Source organism: Penicillium verhagenii (genome assembly GCF_028828195.1).
Source record: "Penicillium verhagenii strain IBT 33310 chromosome Unknown utg000008l_segment0_segment0, whole genome shotgun sequence".
Classification (NCBI taxonomy): domain Eukaryota; kingdom Fungi; phylum Ascomycota; class Eurotiomycetes; order Eurotiales; family Aspergillaceae; genus Penicillium; species Penicillium verhagenii.
In genome coordinates this window covers 1,665,722-1,686,203 of record NW_026643172.1, presented here as the reverse complement: position 1 = coordinate 1,686,203, position 20,482 = coordinate 1,665,722, and the positions used below count along the sequence as shown (strand labels likewise).

General features: G+C 47.5%; 8 protein-coding genes across 8 annotated transcripts; 2 read left to right on the top strand and 6 right to left on the bottom strand.

The window, feature by feature from the left end:
• Window positions 1–716: 716 nt before the first annotated feature.
• On the top strand, window positions 717–2,502 carry N7466_008606 (uncharacterized protein; the record flags this gene model as incomplete). Its single annotated transcript, XM_057167995.1, has 4 exons — window positions 717–965; window positions 1,069–1,563; window positions 1,627–2,303; window positions 2,370–2,502. The coding sequence occupies 4 exons, from the start codon at window positions 717–719 to the stop codon at window positions 2,500–2,502; spliced, it is 1,554 nt and encodes a 517-aa protein (XP_057018626.1).
• A 2,173-nt stretch (window positions 2,503–4,675) lies between these two features.
• N7466_008605 (fumarylacetoacetate hydrolase family protein) lies at window positions 4,676–5,813 on the bottom strand (the record flags this gene model as incomplete). The annotated part of the gene is made up of 5 exons (XM_057167994.1): window positions 4,676–4,880; window positions 4,937–5,033; window positions 5,113–5,428; window positions 5,489–5,727; window positions 5,786–5,813. 5 exons carry the CDS (start codon window positions 5,811–5,813, stop codon window positions 4,676–4,678), a joined length of 885 nt encoding a protein of 294 aa, XP_057018625.1.
• Window positions 5,814–6,045: 232 nt separating this feature from the next.
• N7466_008604 (uncharacterized protein) lies at window positions 6,046–6,536 on the top strand (the record flags this gene model as incomplete). The annotated part of the gene is made up of 3 exons (XM_057167993.1): window positions 6,046–6,178; window positions 6,248–6,297; window positions 6,363–6,536. The coding sequence occupies 3 exons, from the start codon at window positions 6,046–6,048 to the stop codon at window positions 6,534–6,536; spliced, it is 357 nt and encodes a 118-aa protein (XP_057018624.1).
• A 273-nt stretch (window positions 6,537–6,809) lies between these two features.
• N7466_008603 (aromatic alcohol reductase) lies at window positions 6,810–7,921 on the bottom strand (the record flags this gene model as incomplete). The annotated part of the gene is made up of 3 exons (XM_057167992.1): window positions 6,810–7,393; window positions 7,455–7,791; window positions 7,886–7,921. 3 exons carry the CDS (start codon window positions 7,919–7,921, stop codon window positions 6,810–6,812), a joined length of 957 nt encoding a protein of 318 aa, XP_057018623.1.
• Window positions 7,922–8,301: 380 nt separating this feature from the next.
• N7466_008602 (ferric reductase family protein) lies at window positions 8,302–10,261 on the bottom strand (the record flags this gene model as incomplete). Its single annotated transcript, XM_057167991.1, has 6 exons — window positions 8,302–8,316; window positions 8,381–8,739; window positions 8,803–9,387; window positions 9,452–9,744; window positions 9,831–9,850; window positions 10,103–10,261. 6 exons carry the CDS (start codon window positions 10,259–10,261, stop codon window positions 8,302–8,304), a joined length of 1,431 nt encoding a protein of 476 aa, XP_057018622.1.
• Window positions 10,262–11,926: 1,665 nt separating this feature from the next.
• On the bottom strand, window positions 11,927–13,963 carry N7466_008601 (uncharacterized protein; the record flags this gene model as incomplete). Its single annotated transcript, XM_057167990.1, has 6 exons — window positions 11,927–12,270; window positions 12,348–12,715; window positions 12,778–13,134; window positions 13,189–13,395; window positions 13,455–13,712; window positions 13,797–13,963. 6 exons carry the CDS (start codon window positions 13,961–13,963, stop codon window positions 11,927–11,929), a joined length of 1,701 nt encoding a protein of 566 aa, XP_057018621.1.
• Window positions 13,964–14,902: 939 nt separating this feature from the next.
• Window positions 14,903–16,334, bottom strand: N7466_008600 (epoxide hydrolase family protein; the record flags this gene model as incomplete). The annotated part of the gene is made up of 4 exons (XM_057167989.1): window positions 14,903–15,603; window positions 15,665–15,862; window positions 15,933–15,989; window positions 16,058–16,334. The coding sequence occupies 4 exons, from the start codon at window positions 16,332–16,334 to the stop codon at window positions 14,903–14,905; spliced, it is 1,233 nt and encodes a 410-aa protein (XP_057018620.1).
• An 805-nt stretch (window positions 16,335–17,139) lies between these two features.
• On the bottom strand, window positions 17,140–19,980 carry N7466_008599 (uncharacterized protein; the record flags this gene model as incomplete). Its single annotated transcript, XM_057167988.1, has 1 exon — window positions 17,140–19,980. One exon carries the CDS (start codon window positions 19,978–19,980, stop codon window positions 17,140–17,142), a length of 2,841 nt encoding a protein of 946 aa, XP_057018619.1.
• Window positions 19,981–20,482: the final 502 nt, after the last annotated feature.

Below are 20,482 nucleotides of genomic sequence, written 5' to 3'. Positions count from 1 at the left end.
ACCAATAACTACTAGTTAGGCCCACAGGTGACAGATCTCTGGATGCCGAGGCTCAAATCCTCCCCAGAACCAAAGAAAAACTCTTCATTTCCCGAAAGTCTGGAGAGGATATGGGGAAGACTGCGCCCATGGACCCTCCAACTGTCAGTTTTCGGTAATTAAGCGTACGTGATCATGCCGCATGACCAGCAAAAAGCTGCATCGGCTAGCCGTTCTCAAGTGCCAGACTGGTCGGTGACTAATCTCTATGACATGAAATGCCGTGAATACTGGCTCTTTACTCGCCGATCCCGATGGAGAGAGTCCACTCGGTGGGCCGTGGAGCCCCTCCGCATTTCTCTCCAGGCGAGCCGAGCCCGGGAAAGAATACCCCAGCCCCGTATCTCCGGACATTGCGACTGGCGGTATTCTTATGCACACTCACCGGGCCTGTTCTCGGGCACGCCACACAGCCTTGGTTCAAGCTTTTCGCCTCGACCAACGGCAATAGAGGAGAAAATATCCCCCTCGAGGTTAATCAGTTATCAAGTTTTTTGTTTCGCCTCCTTCTCAACCCTTTTGTACTCGTAGTTTTATTCTTTCCCACCCAATTTTTACACCACACACACATATACATACACATTTCTCAACACCAACCAGCATTCCAAGATTCGAACATCCTTACTGCGATTGTTCTCATTTTCTCTCTCTCGCCCATCTCGAGCGGTGCCATCACAATGACATCTTTCGAGTTAGGCCAAAGCTCTTCTCGGGCGGAACAGTTCGAGGAGAACCCGGGATCCAAGGCCGACATTGATCTCGTTGAGCGTGCTGGCGCTGGTCAAGCCGCCACCTACGAAGAGTCAGTAGCAGCACGTCTTCCCAAAGCCCATCGCGATTATTTGCTTGAGCGACATGGCACATTGGAACTTGATCCAATCCCTGGCATGGGCCCAGCTGACCCATACAACTGGCCCGAATGGAAAGTGAGTGCATCCCTTGAATACAGAACCCTGTCCCAAGAACGATCGGGAAGGAGAACCAGCGCGAAATCGAAAGAGACATAAATGCTAATGCATGAACTTTTAGAAAATGGCCAACCTAATTCTTGTTGCCTTTCACGCTTGCATGGGTACATTTACCGCTGCAGCAATTATTCCTGCCTATTCCGACATTGCTGCACAGCTCGACATCCCTCTGCAGACTGCGAGTTATTTGACATCCCTCCAAATCGCAATCTTGGGAGGTGCCCCCCTCTTCTGGAAACCCCTCTCCAATCGCTATGGACGTCGCCCAATTTTCCTGTTGTCTCTTATTCTCAGTTTAGTGTGTAACATCGGTTGTGCAAAGGCCACCACCTATGCATCACTCGCGGCTTGTCGGGCCCTGGTGGCCTTTTTCATCTCTCCAGCCTCGGCGATTGGCAGTGCGGTGGTCATGGAGACCACGTTCAAGAAGGATCGAGCCCGTTACATGGGTATTTGGACACTCATGGTCACATTGGGTGTCCCGATCGGACCACTCATCTTTGGCTTTGTCACCTACCGTGCTGGTTACGGGTGGATTTACTGGATTCTAGCTATGGTAAGCACCTATTCCGATTTCTTCGTCAGGTAGAACCCACCCCGCTAACTAGACATCTCATAGATCAACGGTGGTCAGTTTATTCTATACCTGTTCTTTGGACCAGAGACCCGGTATCTCGGTGGTGGTGTCGAAAACAACGAATCGAACTGGAAGCAAGAGTATATCACACTTCGCCGGATCGACCCCTCGCCGTTGACAGCGTACGAGTTTGTTCGCCCACTGACCATGGTCCGCCATCCGTCCATCGTCATCCCTGCCTGTGCGTACGCGATGATCTTCCTGTTTGGTAGTATTCTGGCAACCGTCGAGGTGCCACAGCTCTTGCAGAGTAAATTCGACTTGAACACAGAGCAGCTGGGTCTCCAGTTCCTGGGTGTCATTATTGGATCCTTGATCGGCGAGCAGTTGGGTGGTGTCCTGTCCGACCGGTGGATGCGCTTCGGAGAAGGCCGTCGCCAGCGCAAGCCCGACCCGGAATATCGGTTATGGCTCAGCTACTTTGGCTTCGGTCTGACTATGATTGGTGTTATTGTGTTCTTGGTCTGCACGCAGACTTCCCCTTCTGGTCACTGGAACGTGACCCCCATCATTGGCACTGGTATCGGTGCCGTTGGTAACCAGCTGGTCACCACCGTGATGATCACTTATGCCATTGACTGTTTCCCCCAAGAGGCCGCAAGCATCGGTGTATTCATCACCTTTGTGCGCCAGATGTGGGGTTTCATTGGGCCCTTCTGGTGAGTTTCCTGCCCCTCCTGATGCTTCCTTTCATCCCGCATTATACTGACTCGTTTCGTTTCCAGGTTCCCAATTATGCTCGAGAATGTTGGAGAGGCACCTTCTGCCGGTATTGCTTGTGCAATGATCGTTGCCGTCAGTGTTATTCCGACCGTTTTCTTGCACTGGCGTGGAAAGAAGATGCGTCACGAGGAGTAAATTGTCGTAAATGACGCGTTGCCAGCGTTGTCTTTTTTCCTTTTTTCCTTCTTCTTTTGGTGTGATTGTTTTGGGTGATCAGTTGGGACGGTATAAACGCATAGAATCGGCATCGGGATGCCTTAGACTGGACAAATTCGGCTCGGGAGTCGGGACGGATGTCTTCGTGATCTGTGCCTGTATATAGGATGCATGAGCAAGCAATAGTTTCTCAAATTTCAACACGAATGAATGATTCAAATTTGAGCCTGATAGATCAACTCATCATGTAGTCAGTCGAAGACTGCATAACATGTAGAATCTGACTTGTAAGCCTCTGCTCAAGTATACACCTGCCAACATGTGGATGCTGAAGAAGCAACTCCAAGGAACATTGCAAAACAGCCATTCCACCTGAGCACAGGCAGCTCTGAAGCTTAAAAAAAAGTAAACAAAAGAAAAGGGCAGATTCCAATTAATTATATCAAGAAGAAAACCCTGAATCGGAGAGCAAAAAAAAAACAATTCATACTAGTTTATTGAAAAAAAAACTCCGGCATAAACAAAATGCCGCAGGCCGTCTTTAACGTGTACACCGACCGGGACAGCTCGGTGCTCAATCCCGAAAATGGCCCGTAGCGCCAAAACATACCACCAGCCGCTAGTCCAGGCCCTGGAAATTACAAGATCGTGCGATTATCGGCTTTCAAACTCGGCGTCGTTCATTCTGTCTACTACCGGGCCTCCTTGCCGCTATTGACTTCTTCTGCAATAGCCAATCTCGACATTTGAAGTTAGTATGTGATGTGTACGGCCAGTATACTACCACGGCACCGCGACCGGTATGCCGAAAAAAAAACATCACTTGAGAAATGACGCCAATATTGCATCGCCTACGGAGTACTTTGTATGAGTACAGTACCAATTGGGGATTCACATGTCTTATTTCCCGTGTTTACGTATTGATAGACAATCGATATGCCAAATGTGCTCTAACTCGTCAAAGTCGTACAACGACCGTCATTGTTGGTTTGTTCTTGGCGCATTTTTGTGTTACTTTGAGTCAGGGGGCCAAGCCATGAATTTGCCGGACATGATTTATTCCGCTACGGGAAGATATTATATCCAGCCGTTACTCAAGGTCCTGTACTCCTGATTGGTAGAAGGATTCAGGTGTCTATTTGCATTTTGACCATGTGCTTTCAAGAGTTGAAGTTTGAACATTTGAATGCGATTGGAGTATCAGTGTCCTACTCTGTACGAAAATAGCCAAACTCAGCGCTGCATATTGTGAGCGGAGGTTCCGGGCGCTACGTTGCCCATTGTAAAAGCAATGGCAGTAAGCTGCAGGTTTTTTTTTTCCAAGTGTTCAATGTCCATGGCACTTGGGTTTAATGCGCTTTTGTGTGCCATTAAGCTACGAAATGTCATGTTCAACATGGTTGATACCATGACGATCAACTTCCCCGCGCTACATACTACTACGTAGTACATAGTACGAGGCGCGGAGTAAGTTCGGAGTTTGCGCCGAGATTCAAGCACTGGAGGCTGTGAATTATTCCGCCCCGGAGTAGATTATTCCCCACCCCTGTGATTGGTTGATAAATCTATTGAGATTTGGACTTGGAATACTTTCCAAGGTTCTGAGCTAATGTAAATCATAGATCGATTCAATAATGAGTGACCAGTTGACTTAAGTGACTTGAAGCCCGTCTATGAGAGAACTTTGGTTCATAGACGGGCTTCAAGGTAGCCCCAGGCCTGGAGGTGTTGACTTGATGTAGGAGGTGCATGTGAGCAGGCATGCATACTACATAACATCAATTTGAATGTACTACCAGTTGACACTTCCAACTAGTGGTATATAAACCTTGGCACATACTATGAATAGCCCTCACTTGAGTGCTGGAGGTGCATATATACGGCATATGTACATAGTATGCAGTACTAGTATGTACTTACATAACTAGGTAGGCTGATGCTCTTCGGGCTGCAGATAATGTTCAACATTGACATCTGGAAATGTTGCGATATTTCAAATATTCGAATTGATGGACATGCATGTTCAATCTTCAATTGGAAAGCACTTATTTTTGGTCTCTATTTGAAGGATATAGATATATACAACACCAAGGACATTTTTTCTTGGTCAATCCCTCATCTGACACACATTCATTTATAAACTCATCATTGATCACTGGTGCTCGATCTTGTTGATCAGGGTACCGACGTGAGGAAGCAGCTCAACGGCAAAGTCATCACCAGCCTTGATGAACTGCTTAGGGTTCTTAGCAGCACCAACACCAGGAGGAGTACCAGTCAGAATGATAGTACCCGCGCGCAGAGTAGTTCCCTGTGAAAGGAAGCTAATGAGCTGGGGAACAGAGAAGATCAAGTCACTATAGTTGTGAGGTTAGCTTTTATACCCGAAGCGCGAAGAATAGTGAGCACGTACGTGAGGGGGCAATCCTGCATGACATCTCCGTTCTTAAGACCGCGAATCTGCAGCTTGCTGACATCAGGGATGAGCTTGGCGGAGACGAGAGTGGGTCCTATAAACTAAGTTAGTTTGAGGTCGTTCATGGTCTGTTGACGCAACAGGAGATAAACAAAAAGAGTCAATTGTCATACCAATGGGGCAAGAGCCATCAAAGCCCTTGGAGAAGCACCACTGGCTCTGGTTCATCTGGAAAGTACGGCTGGAAACGTCGTTGGCGGCAGTGTAGCCGAGAACGTAGTCAAGAGCCTCGGACTCGGGCACATCCTTTGCGTCACGGCCAATCACAATAACCATCTCGGACTCATAATCGCCGGTGTTATCGGTCTGTGTGATCTTGGGCAGAACGGTAGGGGCGGGGTAAGGATCAGCAAGCGCAGTAGAAGGCTTAATGAACAAAGTTGGCACTTCAGGAATGGGCAAAGCCATCTCCTTAGCGTGCGAAACGTACTATTTCGGTATATTAGAATGTAACTCTTTAGAATGTACAGTTTTTCTCGCGAAACTCACGTTAAGACCGACGCAGCGGATAGATCCGACCTCCTTCTCGGCGAGGGGAGAGAGCAGACGCTCAATAACCTCAGTGCCGGAAGTGGCGGCACCGGGGCTCAAGACAGAGGCACCAGTGAATGGGCGCACGGAGACCTCCTGGCCCTTGTAGAGAGCCAAACCAACATCGAGCTCAGCGTCAACGGGCTCTCCGATCAGAACCTTGGAGGGGTCGGACTTGGGGACGAAGCGCACAAGGCCTGCGGAACAGAGTCAGTCTCAACCATCAATGGGGCCCGAAACAGAAAGTTTACTCACGCGAAAAGGTAGAGGCAATATCAGACATGGTAAAAATTTAAAAGAGGACTGGGGATGTACAGGAATTGTAGAATGAGGGGAAGTTCAGGAAGCTTGTCAACTCTTGTACTTTGCCTCTTATCGATAAAGCGGAGTAAATCTATCCCGCCTGGATAAGCCGGAACCAGGAATGTGGGGAGCAGGTGGCAACGCGAATGAAATAAATACCCCGCGATATCGCAATCGCTTTCGTTTTTTCTATTCCAAATTCAATTATCACAATGTCTGCTCCCAAGGGTCCCTTCCGTCTCGTCACTGTCAACACCGCCCCCGAGCGCGCTAAGCGTCTCATCGGCCGTGTTGCCGATCTCCTCAAGGACCGCTACGAGATCATCCACGTTGACAACTGCGACTGTGAGTACTACTTTTCACACTTAACACACGTGTCAATTGAAAGCACCCCGACTGACTTTTCCCCTTTAGCCATCGACCAGGTCGAGGCCAAGGTCAAGGAGCACCAGCCGAACGTTCTGGTAAGTCCCACAGCGATCGGGTTATCCGAGAATTTTCGCAGCAGCTGACACCGACCGTCCTATAGTTCAGCGCGTCCATGTGGACCGAGGAGGAGGCCAAGCAGATCCACGACATTGCCCGATCCATTGTTCCCGACATCAAGCTCCACGCCATCCCCGAAGGCCTGCAAGTCAAGTACGGCCCCGATGCTATCGTCGACTACCTTGTTGAGAAGGTCCCTGTGCTGCTGGACAGCTAAATCATGATCGCACCATGACACCCATGTATATATTTCTTGACAATCAAGGGCAAAACAATTTTCTAGACAAATTCTTACCTTCTACTGGAGCGTTGTAAGTAAATTTGGGATTTTCTCATTTGGTAGTTCACTGTGGTGGGCTGTAACTGCTAGTGATCGGCTTCCCCACGTTCCACAACGGCGCAGAGCCGACATCGGGGCTCCGGGCTCCCCCACTCAACAGTCCCTGGCCTCTGTTGGCCCTCGGGAACTCCATCCTTCATCTAAACCATCTCACTTCCAAGGCTGAGGCTTCGCACGCTCAATCGCAATCTTGGTAAACTCATCAATATCCTCGGTTGGCAGGCCGAGCATCGAATTCAAAGGACCCTTGGCCTCAATGTTCCCTGCACCGTCCTGATAAAAGACGCGAGTGTAGAGCATTTTGGCAAACCCAATGCGACTGCCCTGCACCATCTCCTTGATACCATTCGCCCAGCGTTCCTTTGATGGTTCCTTCGAAATAGCCCAATCCGATTCCTGTGTTCCGGTCACCCGTAAAACAGATTCCAGCATGTCCTTTTGGCTCACTGTGAAGGACTTGACATAGACAACCTGGTTCTTGAACCTCTCAAGACACGCATCGTCCCCGCTAAATTTGATAGGCAGGCTGAGAAGGGCAGCAACAGCACGGCCGATCTGGGGCCAAGTGGAGGTTGTGACCTTTGTCTCGCCGTCGTCGAAGAAAGTCGCCGTGCGGTTGAGTAAATCGATTCCAAACGCGAATGGAATAGCAAGACTCCATTCGTACAAAAGGCCGGTGGATACACCGATAAAGTTGCATTTGCCAAGTTGAACAATGGATTTCCGGATAGCAGCTAACGATCGATAAACTGTCAGTAAGATTGATTAAGAGAGCCAACTTGCTGTGCAACTCGCCTTTGGCCGGGAATACCACAATGTCCTTGTTCATTGCTTTATTCGTTGTATCAGGGGCCCAATCGTTCGGCAGCACCCATTTCACACCAGCCTCACCGGCAGCCTGGACCAACAGCAATTCAGTTTCCTCGGGAGCTTTGCTATTCAGGATGATGACTAGCGCATCTTGCCCATTCAGTGCTTCCACAATTGTCTTGCGCTTGCCATAGTCAATTTCCTTGCGTGACACACCAACTGGAAGTGTGGTGGAGCGTCCAGATCTCGCGAGGGCAGTGACTTTATGTTTGCCTGTCTTGAGCAGGGCTTCGGTGATGAACCGGCCAATGTTTCCCGTTGCCTGAGTAGATATGTTCGTTAGTGTGCGATCGAGATGGGAAGAGAACAGTACGAGATGTATCTGGTCTTGGAATGACATATCCTTATATACGTACCCCGACAATCGCAACGTTGACGATATGGTTTGACATGGCTATGGTTGTGTTGGAATACGTTCAGAAGCAAAGTGGAAGCCAAGGGGATATCAAAAGGAAGCAATATTTGCTAGGAATGCGGCAAAGAAAGAAGGAAGAGAAGAGAAGTGAAGAAGAAGAGTAAAGAGAGAATATTAAATCGCCAGGGGTACAGCCATGTGATAACAGAGAGGGGAGTACTACATGATCAACACGGAATCCAATGTCGAAAGATGGTTTGACTGAACTTAGTTCTCTCATCTCGCGAAATTCAATGTTTATTCGATTGATTTCTTAACATTGAATATTTTTACATACAGTCTCGTTTCTCTTGGTCACGCAGATGCCTAGTAGGATGCCTAGTACTACTAGGTACTTGGGTAGCAAATCGACAACGTTCACCATTCGAATTCCTGTTGCTGAGTTTAGAAGCGCTCGGGGCTCGTGGACAGAATATTGCAGTGGAACTGAACTTACCTCAATGTGCAGCGTAATAGACGGGCCATCATCAAAGACTTTTTGCGAAGCTGCTCGTCGTGTGGCTTCGAGAATTTTCATAGGCCCACAGGCACCTATCCCAACTTTGTATTGTAGAGGACAGCACGCTATACCGCTCGCAACAAATTCTGAAATATCAGGTCTTCCTTTCCGGATACAAGACGGATTTTCCAATGAACGCATGGCATCCTTGCCTTTCTCCATGTCACTACCAACAGGAGATGTTCCTCTGCTAGAATCATGGCTGGTTAAATCGTCCTGCGATATGTGAACAAATAGATTGACTAAAGGCGAGTCTTGAAGCTTTCCAACTTCATCTTGAAACCATTTTAGGGAGCCTGTGCGAGAGAAGCCATGAAATTAGTCACCCCTTTTTGAATGTATGAATTGAGTCAACTTACTCGAATATTTCACCGTCCAAATAAAATCAATCTGCTTGGTCACATTTGCAGCAGCACAACGACTTAACAAGTCAATCGCAATCGCAATGGTGAAAGTGGCACCACTACCACCCGCAACGAGGATTATTTTATCAAAGTTCATGAAATTCGGAACTTGCCCATATCCTCCATCCATGGAGCAACGCACAGTTCTGCCAGGTTGCTCGTGAGCGAATTTATATAGTTCATGGGTGTACCCGTCATATTGACGGACGAGAAGCTCAACAGGGTCCGCGGATATCATCGTAAAGGGGTGGGTTTCCAAAAAGCGGATGGATGGCATCCATATAAATGCATGAGATCCGGGAGAACAGCGGATACCACGTTGGAGCTTGACTCGAACCGCGCCATCTTGCATCGGAGTAAGAGTGGCATAATTCCCGAAGAAATTCCACACAAATCTTGATGCTCGTAGGGATCGGTCCAAAAGCCAGATGCAGGCTATGAAGATGACAATGGCCAGTGTAGATGTGGTAATTTCGGGGCGGTGCATTCCGACAAGAATCACAATGAGGATGAACAAAACGACGTGGATAATATAAAATGCTGAATGAGAATAGCGATCTTCAATTAGTGACGATTTTTAGTCATTTTGGTCAATTGAGCCTACCTTCGTAGTATCGACTAGCAAACCAGCTTATTGTGGAGAGACCGATAATCACCATCGATAAGCCCGCCAGTGCGCCTGAAAGATTCTCTCGTTCGCTCATCAACTCAAGGTATCCAATCTCTGCGCTCTCTTTGAGAAAAAGGATTCCATGTGTGACACTGCTGACTATGCAGGTGTACCCAGCAATTTTGTGGAGGGGGCGTAGCTTCTCGTAGGACTGACCGGACAAGGGCGCTATTGGGGTGTTTCGGAGGGCAAGGAAGACTAGCAAGACAAAGTTTGCCACGGAGATCCTAAAAGGTTTTTGAAAGAGAATTATAAGTGAATGTATAGGGTGAAATTTCGATGTTGTAAGCACTGGCTGTAGCAGCTGACATACCAGCCCATGCGTCTGGCGATCTGTAAGGGACATTAGAAACGTCTTTCACAGTTTAAAGGACTCCACGAACATATTCCAACTCTGTTAAATCAATGTTTGTCAATGTGAGAATCACATTGATAGCCCAATATGTCAGATATAGTAGCCATTTATGGAAAGGCTTTCCTATGACAACTGTATCCAGTTTTCGTTGTACGGTCCTGCCACACAGTATCAGCGTCATTTGATGCTAGCGTTCATTATTTTCGAGGGTTTTACCTGTAGATTCTTACAGTCTGACCCAGCTTCTTTCCAGGCACCTGTGGTCCATATCTTGAAAATGCTAGACTGCCCCAATGAAAAAGACTGAACAAGACGATGATTGCCCCCATAGCAATGGCAAAGTACTTATCAGTCCAAACATTGTTTGTCTGAACACTAGCATCCTCCATTTCAGTAGATAGATACTTTGAATGAGTGAATAGGTATAAAAAGGGAGAATATCAGTCGAGGAAATGGGACCCGACTCAAACCAAGGAAATGTCATATTTATCAACCCCCAGCCCTTGTGGGTACACCAATCCTTCGAAAACGGGTGAAACCCAAGTTGGAAAAAGGAAGAATACCGCTAACCCCAGGTAAATGAAGTTAGATGCGTCATTTGAACTATGCCGCAGAGATCAGTGCAGCGTCAATAAAAGGCCATAGAAAGTACAAGCACACTGGCAGGGAATAAGTGGAGAGTGATGACAATCTAATCTGATCATGGACCAAAGTTCACACTAACAACCCTGTGCCGCGTAGCGCGGGAAAATCAGCCAGATGAACATCAAAGCTGCCCTGTTTGATAAATTGGCCCAGTAACTAAGCAGAAGTAAGCAATTGTAGCTTGACTTCTTGCCATATCTGGCCCACATTCCCATTGTCATCGAATCTGCGACGTTACCCAATGTACGAGGTCAGTGGGGCCGTCTTGGATGATATGCGCGGTGGAGTTTCCCATTTCAAGCAAAATTTGATTGTTCAAGTTACTCCAACTCGATTTTGGGAGAAATTTGCCGGCTGTCATCTTTTGCCTGGAAGGGGAATGTCTCCATAAACCCGTGGAGACAAAGTTAGTCTTAGTCCGGCCGGTAATCGGGTTGATATTGCTTTCCTATTTCCCAGCTCGGTGTGAACCGTGTTGTATGCATAAGTTGCACATGGGTTCATTTCGTCATTTCGTCATTTAATATTGTAAATTATAGACTCGAGAACATAACATGCTCATGAGGAAGGGAAGATGAGAAGAAGAAAAGAAAACATGAGAGATTGACCTGCGGAGAGTTTACGTGATCGACCATCAGATAAACAAAAAAAAACTGGATCTCTAACTTTCACTTGAAAACATAGCCACAGCCACCGCACGGTAGCCAATTGAGATTTTGAACAATCCAGCTGCCTTTTCCGCACATTTTACCTCGTTGCATGATATCTTCAATTTGGAATAGATCACCATGCTTAGGACTGCTTGAGAACTTTCCTTAAATCGCCAAGACGTTGTCTGACTGTTGTTGTAACAAGCCCCGCTTGGCATACGGCCCGGTGTTCGACGTTCGTCATGGCTGAGCAAATATGTAATTTCGTCCATTGCGCCTTTGATCTGCGGATTTGTGGAACAGATGCCCAACTCCCGAGGCTCAATTGCCGAGGGTGAGTACATACTTGTGGGTCTTTTCCCCCATTGACAGAGGCAGTAAAGTTGGAGACCGGCCGTGCAAATCACGAGAAGGACGCTTAAAGGGTCATAGACTGAGCTTGTACCGCAGTGACCAGATCCAGCCATTAAAGGCGTGACATGGAGATTTGGAGAGGAAATTGCTTTCCTCGTGGGATGCGCGTGCTCATTAACCATGAGATTTCAATAGAGATCAGCCACTTCTCGGAAGCCAACGGGGTAAAACAAAAACATGGCGTACAAGGTTGGTTGAAAAGTCGGTGAAATGACTCAGATGTTGGAGTAAGTTGGATTGAACAAGATTGAATTGAACTGTGATGGTTTGAAATGATCCCCTATATAAATCCACGCTGATAAAAACCATGCTGAACGCCTATGTATGATATGAGCCTATGACCTGTCATGCAGGGTTGCTAACCGAGACGCCTCGGTCCTTGTCTACCGCAAGTTGTCGTCCAGGTTTTATCAAGAGCAAGACTGCCGGCAGCTGAGCGGCTGCAAAGCCGATCATGACTATTAACTGGATACGGTAACTATCGGCAAACACACTCTTCACTTCCTCTTGGAGATATGGAGACAATTTCTTTACTGTTGTCACATTTTCCAAGAATAGGTGAAGCTCGTGTGATGTCAAAACGTCCCTGAGATGATGTATCAGGCGGCCATTAAGAATGTTGGACGCGATGGCGAGACCAAGAGCACCGCCAAGAAATCGTAGCTGGACGACAGTTCCGGTGGCAATCGCTGCAAAAGACAAACGGGTTGTTAATAATCGATATTCGATGCAAAGATTTTGTAAGTTCTGCTGAGCGGGTACATACCAAGATCTCGGTCTTCAACAATGTAAGGTGTTGAAAGTAATAAGACACCAAGCGTGATGCCAATTCCGGCACCAGCAATAATTTCATAACCGAAGTCTGTGGCATGGGATCCTTTCGTTCTGGTTATTGTGGATAAAAGCCCGGTACCGACGGTGTGGATGATGCATCCCACGAGTAGGGAGTAAACGAAAGGAATACGCCCCTTGGAGCTGGCGATATTGATGACAGCCGCTGCCACAGCTGCAACAGCGGAGTATGCAATCAAGTAAATACCTGATTCAAGAGGCGACTTCCCTAGAAGAATCTGGGCTTGTTGCGGGACGTAAACCAGGACGACGTTCCACACTGCACCGGTAACGAATGAGGAGCTGAAAATTGATTGTCAGAGAACGAGACCTTGCAAAGCTTGTCTAAACGACAAGGAACTCACATGAGAATGCCCATCCATGGACGGTCACAAAGCCATCGTCTGGGGAATATTGGGTCTGCTCCAGGAATGCCAGACAAGTACCACTCCCAGGCAAAGAAAGCAACCCAGGAGACACCCGTGAGGATGAGAAGAGCTATTGAGCCTCTTGAGCTCCAGGAAAAGGCCAAATTGACTTCGTTTAAGACAGTGATAATCAAAAAGGTGCTCGTTATCATCAAAAATGAACCCACAAAGTCGACGTTGGCAAACGAACGGTATGATGCTCGCGTTCTGAATGAGGGTGTGTGTTGGTCAAGGCCAAAGTGTTTTGGCATTGCTACTATAATTATAGCGATCGCGAGTGCACACAAAGGAGCGCTGAGGATGTATTAGCATTTCGTTGAAGAAATTCAACATGGGATATCCACATACTTGATTAAAAATACCCATCTCCAGGCTGCATGCTGTGCAAGCACACCTCCAACGATGGGCCCGGTCAAAGCTGCCACTGCTAGGCAGAACGACATGATACCGCTATAAGTTGGAAGTTGTGTTTTGGGCGCTATTTCGTAGATGCAAAGGATGGCCAGCGCATATGCACCAGCGCCTCCTATTCCTTGTAGTGCTCGGCATATGATGCTATATCGAGATTGTTAACATTGTGAATATGTCAAAAGTCCAGGTAAAGCAATTCTCACAGTTGGTTGACCGTCTGAGCACACCCGCATCCAATCGAAAATGCAAGCAATATGGAAAGAGAAGCAATAGTCGCTTGTTTCCGTCCAATAATATCACTGAGCTTGGTCCATATCGCCATGGAGCCTGTATAGGTGGCCAGGTATCCCGTAATAATCCAACTTCGTTTTTCGAATCCGTTCAGATCATCGGTCATGCTCGTTAGTGAAGAGCTAACAATCGTAACATCTAAGTTGGATAGGAAGAACCCAATCAAGAGCCTGCCATCAAGTAAGTCTCGTAAGCATGTATTTCATCCAGCAATCTAAAAACAACCCCCGCCCTGAGCAGTTGGAATCACCTACCCGATAGTAGTAAAAACGAGTCGCCATCCTGTTGGATAAACGATTTCGCTCCCTGGCGAAAGTGATCGTTGTGCCGACCCCTTTTCAGCATTATCCCTCCCACGATTTGAGGGCCCATATTGTTTTTTCTTTGAAATTGGCTCTGCGAACTGAATGCGACTAGACATGTTCACTATGTATCTGGACGATGGTGGTTGTTTTGTTAAGCGTAAAGGAGTGATTTGGCAGCCATCGCCGCTTGGTAGAGGAAATAAATTGTGAAAGAGCCCAGTCAGTCACTAACGTAGGACCAAGCCCCGCGTATATTTACCACAGGGGCTTCATGTGGAACGCGGGCAACGCGCGATGACAGAATGTGGAATCTGTATGCCAAGGCAGTGATCGACGTTGATCATTGAAGCTAGTGCTTGCATTGAATGGCTTGGCGCAAATCTGTCTTGGAGGCTAGGCCTTTTTCCGGGGTCTACACGGACTAAAATTGGAAATCTGAACCTCTTATCGGGCTCCAAGTGGGTTCCCTCTGTTGCTATTAACGCCCCTGATCTTTGGAGCTTTGGAAATGGGGGGTTAGAAAAGGGGTGCGTCATTCTTCTTATGGCCAAGGGGATTCAAGACATTTCCAACCATGACTTGACGCGTTTTTTTAGGCGATGGGCTTACAATGAGCCTCTCCTTGCTCTTGGCAGTTTTACCCCTGTCAACATTGGACTGATAAGCCTTATAAGCTTGATTCTTTTTATCAATGCCGTCAAGTAAAAGTGACTGTGTACTTAGTAGGCAAGGCCGCAAGGGTTGTGCTTTTGCCTCTAACTGTTTTGAGTAATATGTTTCCTGTCAGGCTGTGACCAAGAACTTCAACTTGAACATTACCAACTCATGGTTCAGGGAATAATGCCAACAGTACTTATGTACATACCTACTAGACTCGTCAATTTTTTTTTAACTTAAACTTAACATTCTCACTCACACCTACTGGCTATGTGGTACACAAATGAAACCTGTTGACGGAAGCCCGTTGTCATAAAAATAGCGGTGTACCCGCCGGCATCATCGGGCACGAGCTGCCGCATGGTACATACTACATACTAGTAGACAAGTTGACAGATCTAATAACCACTTCTTCCAGGCACAATACCATAACAAGGACCATCTTTTCGAAACATCGTCCGCAGATCCCTAGTGATGATTTCCGGTGTCTCCCATGCCGCAAAATGCCCACCATGATCATGTTCAGTCTGCAGCACAACAGGGCCCAACGCAGCAGCCCATGTACGGGGAACCACAATAAGCTCCCGTGGAAAGTGTACAAGGCCCAATTTGACATTGGGTATATACCCCTTCAACTTCTCATAGGTCAAATCTTTGTCGGATCGAGGATGGGAGCCTTCATAATAAATGCGAACGCTCGCCTCGGGGCCTGCCGATGAGAACCAATAGATAGAGACCCAAGTTAAGATCTCGTCATCGGTCCACGGATAAGAGTCTGACCAATCGTGCAGCTTCTCATAGATCCAGCCCAACAGTGCAACGGGACTGTCCGCTAACGCAGTGCCGATCGTTTGGGGCTTCGTCCTCTGCAGCAGGTTGTACCCGAATCCTTCCTCTGCGAACCACGCAGATCGCTCTCGACCCCTTTTTTCACGGGCGCTGTATGGTTGAATGCTGTGTTGTAGAGCCAATAGTGGGTTGGAGGTCCACTTGGGAGGCTGAGCAACGATCATGTTCACGTGGGAGGCTTTGCAATGCTCGGGGTATAGAAGACCCATACTTCTGGTTATCCAGTAACCCAAGTCTCCACCTTGCGTGACTACTCGTGGTGTCAGTATTTATGCATCTAGCATATATCTGTACAAAAAGCTGAGGTATACCATATTCGGAATATCCAAGCTTGAGCATGAGCTTATGAAACGTCTCGGCATACTGGGCCCACCCAAATCCCCGCTTGGTGACTCCGGAGGAGAACCCAAAATTAGGCAATGAAGGTGCCACGACATGGAAAGCCGGATGACTACCATCCCCTTGTAACATTGGTAGAAGTTTTGTCACCTCGATGAATGATCCTGGCCCTAATTAGAATTTTAGTCTGTCTGCAAATCGTATTCAACCCTGGAGCTCTTTGAGAGACACAATACTAACATCCGTGGCTGAAGAGAAGAGGAATGGCATCCTCTACAGGGCTGATTTGATAAACAACTATTGAGTGGACTCAGGTTAGTTCGGTAGTATAAAAGCTGCGCTCCTCGTAGTACTAGTATACTAACAATGAATATCCAGTTTGCCAAACCCGTCAACCTCAATTTCCGTGCGATACTGGGGAAGTTCATTTAATTGAGCCTCAGCTTTTCGCCAGTTAAAGTGATCTCTCCAATGTGTCACCAGTCGTTCCATTTCTTTGGCGGGGACACCAAAATCCCATGAATCTTGGCTTGAAGACTCAAACTGGGTTGCAGGCTTGGCCCAGGCGAGTCGCTGCTTGAGCTCCTGGAGCGCAGTATCTGCAACGGAGACCGAGTATGGAGTTAGTAGTTCACGAGACATTTTGGGCGCGTCAAATCAACTTTAGAAACACAAGACCTGTGTTTATCTTGAAAATCTGCTAGCTGAGATTCACTCATTCAAAGGTTCAGTGGATGTTTCAGAATTTCCCGCGGTTTTATTCAGCCTGGAGTGTCCTGAATGTTGAAACTGCCCACAGACATCTGGATGGATAGGATGCCTGTGGCACAGACCGCCACCCCCGCAGAGTCAGTCCTGCCCAGGTGGAGATGGTAACCCTGTCCTCGAGTGCTTATTGATCCATGTCACTTCTAGGCAGAGCTCTTGCAGCACCCAATTCGCCTGCGGTAACCTAGTACTAGGTAGAACATTCAATGTTTACTAAGGAGTGATTTACATCCATGGATCTGTTTATCACTGCATGTGATGATGTGTGTTCCAACATTTGAAACATTGGATGTCCTATCTCACTTGAGGCCATTGGAGCTTTCAATGTTGGAATATCTAGGTACCGTACACTCAATATTCTGAGCGTACATAGGTCTGTACCGGGTGGCACTTACATGTACCTAGTAGCACTGAGGTATACATGTAACTTAAATTCCCGAGACCGGATCTTGTCGTACATGCACTCAAGCTGTACTCATTGCTCACATGCAAGTGCTGGTACAACTTGCATCTACTTTGTATATAGTATATGCAACCTCGGAACCAAAGTCGAATTTCAAGGTTAGGTTAATGTATATTCAAAATGTATGTAAGGTTCAATCAAGAACGCACATGCGCAGTGGTATGCATTACATACAAATTTATTAGTTAGTTATTGTATGAAGGCCCAATTAGGTAATCAGTGTTTCTCTTTCTTCTTCGACTTTTTGCTCTTCTTCGTCAATGGCTGGCCCGCAAGGCTGGAGTTTCCGGACCTGGGTAGATGCACGGGAGTATCCCTGCCAGTGGAGGGAGTCGGAGTTGCAAAGTCATCACTAGAGGCTATTTCTTCGCGAGAGCGCTTGCCATCCCTCTTCCTTTTCTTCTTCAGCAAGCTGGAGGGGTCAGAAAGAGCAAGCGATGGAGCTACTGGCTTGTCACTCTCAATCATGGTGGAGGAACGCTCGGTCTCGATAATCTGACAGTCGTTGTCGGAACCGGCGACTTCATTATGCCGTATTCTTTCCTCTTTATTTTTCGCCTCTTTCTTCCTGTTCCTTTTCTCCCTACTCTCTTTGTCCCTCTGCTCTTTGTTTCTATCCTCGTTGTCTCCCGTCTCTGTGTGTATTTCGGGTCTCGTGGGGCTCGTGACAATTGGCATAGGCGCAGCCGCTAGAGTAGAGCAGCCTCGAATTCGCAAGTCATGGTTCGCCCCGTCATTAGCGATACCGAAAACGCGATCGTGGGGAAGTGCCACATTGGAAATTTTCTCCAGTTCTGTCTTCACCAAGGACAACATTTCAGTTGTTTGCTCTGCTAGCCTGATATTGCTTTTGTCTTCAAGCAGGCGGCTCAGTCTCTGAATATCCTCAGCAGAATCAAATATGCGCCGAATATTGGCAATATCTTCCACTGGCTGGAGAATTTTTAGCTCATCTGTGAAATCCTGGATTTCCTGCAATGAGGATTTGAGTGTCTGATATTCGTCTGAGAGACGATCGAATTGTGAATTCATAGTTCCAGCTAGAGTTTTCGATTCGGTTGACAGTTGATTACTCTTATCAGTCAATCCTTTGACATCGTCCGAATGATCATCTGCCAGCCCTTGGAAAGCGGTTGAAAGCGAGTTGTAACTTTCATGCAAGTCATTGACATTTCGGAGGTTTCTAGACATTGACTCGGAAAGTTTCGAGATTCTTTCGGAAAGCTCTCCTTGGACTTGGCATATTGGCTGGACAAGCTTCTGTATAGCCTCCTTACTGGCCTCTTTCGATTCTGACCGGAGAACACTGGGCATTGACACCATCTTGTTGTCAAGTACATCGACTCGGGAACGAAACTGTGCCATATCAGGACCATAACGTCGGACTTCATCCCGCAATGACAAGACCTCGGATGCCGACTTGTTGATTTCATCACGAACAGATACAATCTCCCTTTCGAGGATTGTTTTGGCCTTTGCCACCATCTCTTCGGCCATTGTTGAACTCTCTATTTTGTGGACTCGATCCGTTAGGGATTGATGGCTAGCGCCGAGTTCAAGCTGCAAAGCCTGTACTTTGTCCGCTACCTGGGGCAAGGTAGGATACATTTCAAGTATGGCGTGGGCCATGCGCTTGACCAAAGTCTCTGTGCTGATGTTTTCGTATCTCATTTCGATTGAGCGGAGTGCCACCTTGAACGAAGTGAGTGCCTCGGTCCATGTAGCCCCTTGTGCCAATAAGTCTTTCATATTGGAATCCAAAACAGAGTGACGAGCCTCAAGGGCCGCAACCCTAGTGCTCGCAATGTTTGACCCTTGATCAGAACTCTGGTTACTGCTAGTAGCACCCGTTGCTTCCCGCAACGTCCCGGCCAGATCTTTTTTCAAATTGCTGAATATATTATTCAGCTCAATGCCTGTAGCGTCGGCATGGTCCACCTTGGATTTGAGAGCCTCAATTTCTGTTGAGCTGCTTTGAATGCGCGATTCAATGGCTGCAATAGGGTGAAACATTTGCTCAGCGTTCTCAAGCCGCCCTTGCAACAAGGGTACCTGCAGGAAAACTTGGTCCATCCTCGTAAGAGCTTGTTCCAAGCCATCAGGAATGGTTCGCGCGTTGTGGGTGTTAAGTTTCTCCCCTATCGTGGCCAACTCCCCTCTAACTAGGTTTGCCCTTTGAAGAGCTTCATTAGACGCGGCTTTAGCCTCTTTGATATCACGATCCATGTCAACAGGGATACACCCCACAGGCAGTTTCCTTTCCCCACCCTCGATAGCCACTCGCCAGGCCATCAAGGCACCAGTCTCTCTTAGTAGGCGCGACATTCGGCTTGAATGGTCTTCGATGGAGTTATCGATCATCTCGGAAACTCTTTGAAGCTCTTGGACCTTGGCTTCCAGCTTAGCAATTTTCTCATCTTTCCCGTCATTTTCGGTTCCAGGGGGCAAAGGATGTAAAGTTGGCTCTCTAGATAAAGACTGAGCCGGAGGCACGCGAAAACTCTGGTTCTTCGCGAACTCTGCAGTCATTTTCTGACAGATTGACTGATGCCGGTTAAGGGAATGGTTGAGCTTAATGATATCGCTGTCACTCTTTTTCTTCAGCTCGCGGTACATCTCGGCCGTGGCAGGATATGTTTTCATCGTCTTTGACCGCTCAAGCTCTCGAATATTTCGAGCAGCAATCTCGTCCAGCCGCCTCTTTTCATTTTGTTGATTGAGAATATTAAAATGAGATACATTGAATTTGGACAATGTGACTAGGATATTATTCTCATCAACTTCCACGGCAGAAACATCTTGCTCTCCCGGATCTTCAGAGCCTCCTGGCGTAGCTGAAGATTGTACAAGACGTACAAGACTGGGTGTAGATCGCGATGTAATCTGTGGAGTTGAAAATGATGAATTCGGGGCTGAAGACAGGCGAGGTAGATTTGTGTTCAGGGATGGGCGGGGAGGTATGTTAGCCAACCGAGGATCGGTTGAAGACCGTCGGAGAGGCGGGGGAGGTGGTGGTGTTGGTGGTGGTGGAGGTACTGGCGGTGGATCCATATCCATCATGCTCTTTGTTGACCGAGCTCTTGAAGCAAGTCTTGTGATTGGTTCATGCTTTTGGGAATTCACTTAAAAGCATCTCGTGATGGACAGAATGGACCGAGGTGTCGTAAAGGTCGCAAGGAGAAGAGAACCCAGGGGAGAAAAAAAATCGAGTGTCGAATAGTTATGGCGGGCCATTTGTCTGCCTTTAAAATGAGAAATTTGACCTATCGATTGTGACAAGCAACGGTGATTGGGCGCGTGCTGGGGGTTGCTGCCGGGGCATGAAAGAATCGCGGGACAAAGAGCCGTAGAACGGAAATGATCAACAAGGAACAATCGCGTAATGAGGGTTGCGTTGGTCGCTCATTTCTTTTTTTAAGCTCATCAGCACAAGAGTCAATCTTTCAGGGATTCGGTTTGATCCTCCGGCGCTAAAACGGAAGCCAAAGAAAGAAGGATACTGCCGGGCGGTAAGCCATCATTCTTCCCTTCAGGCTTGTTTCTTCCGCAGCTTTGGTGC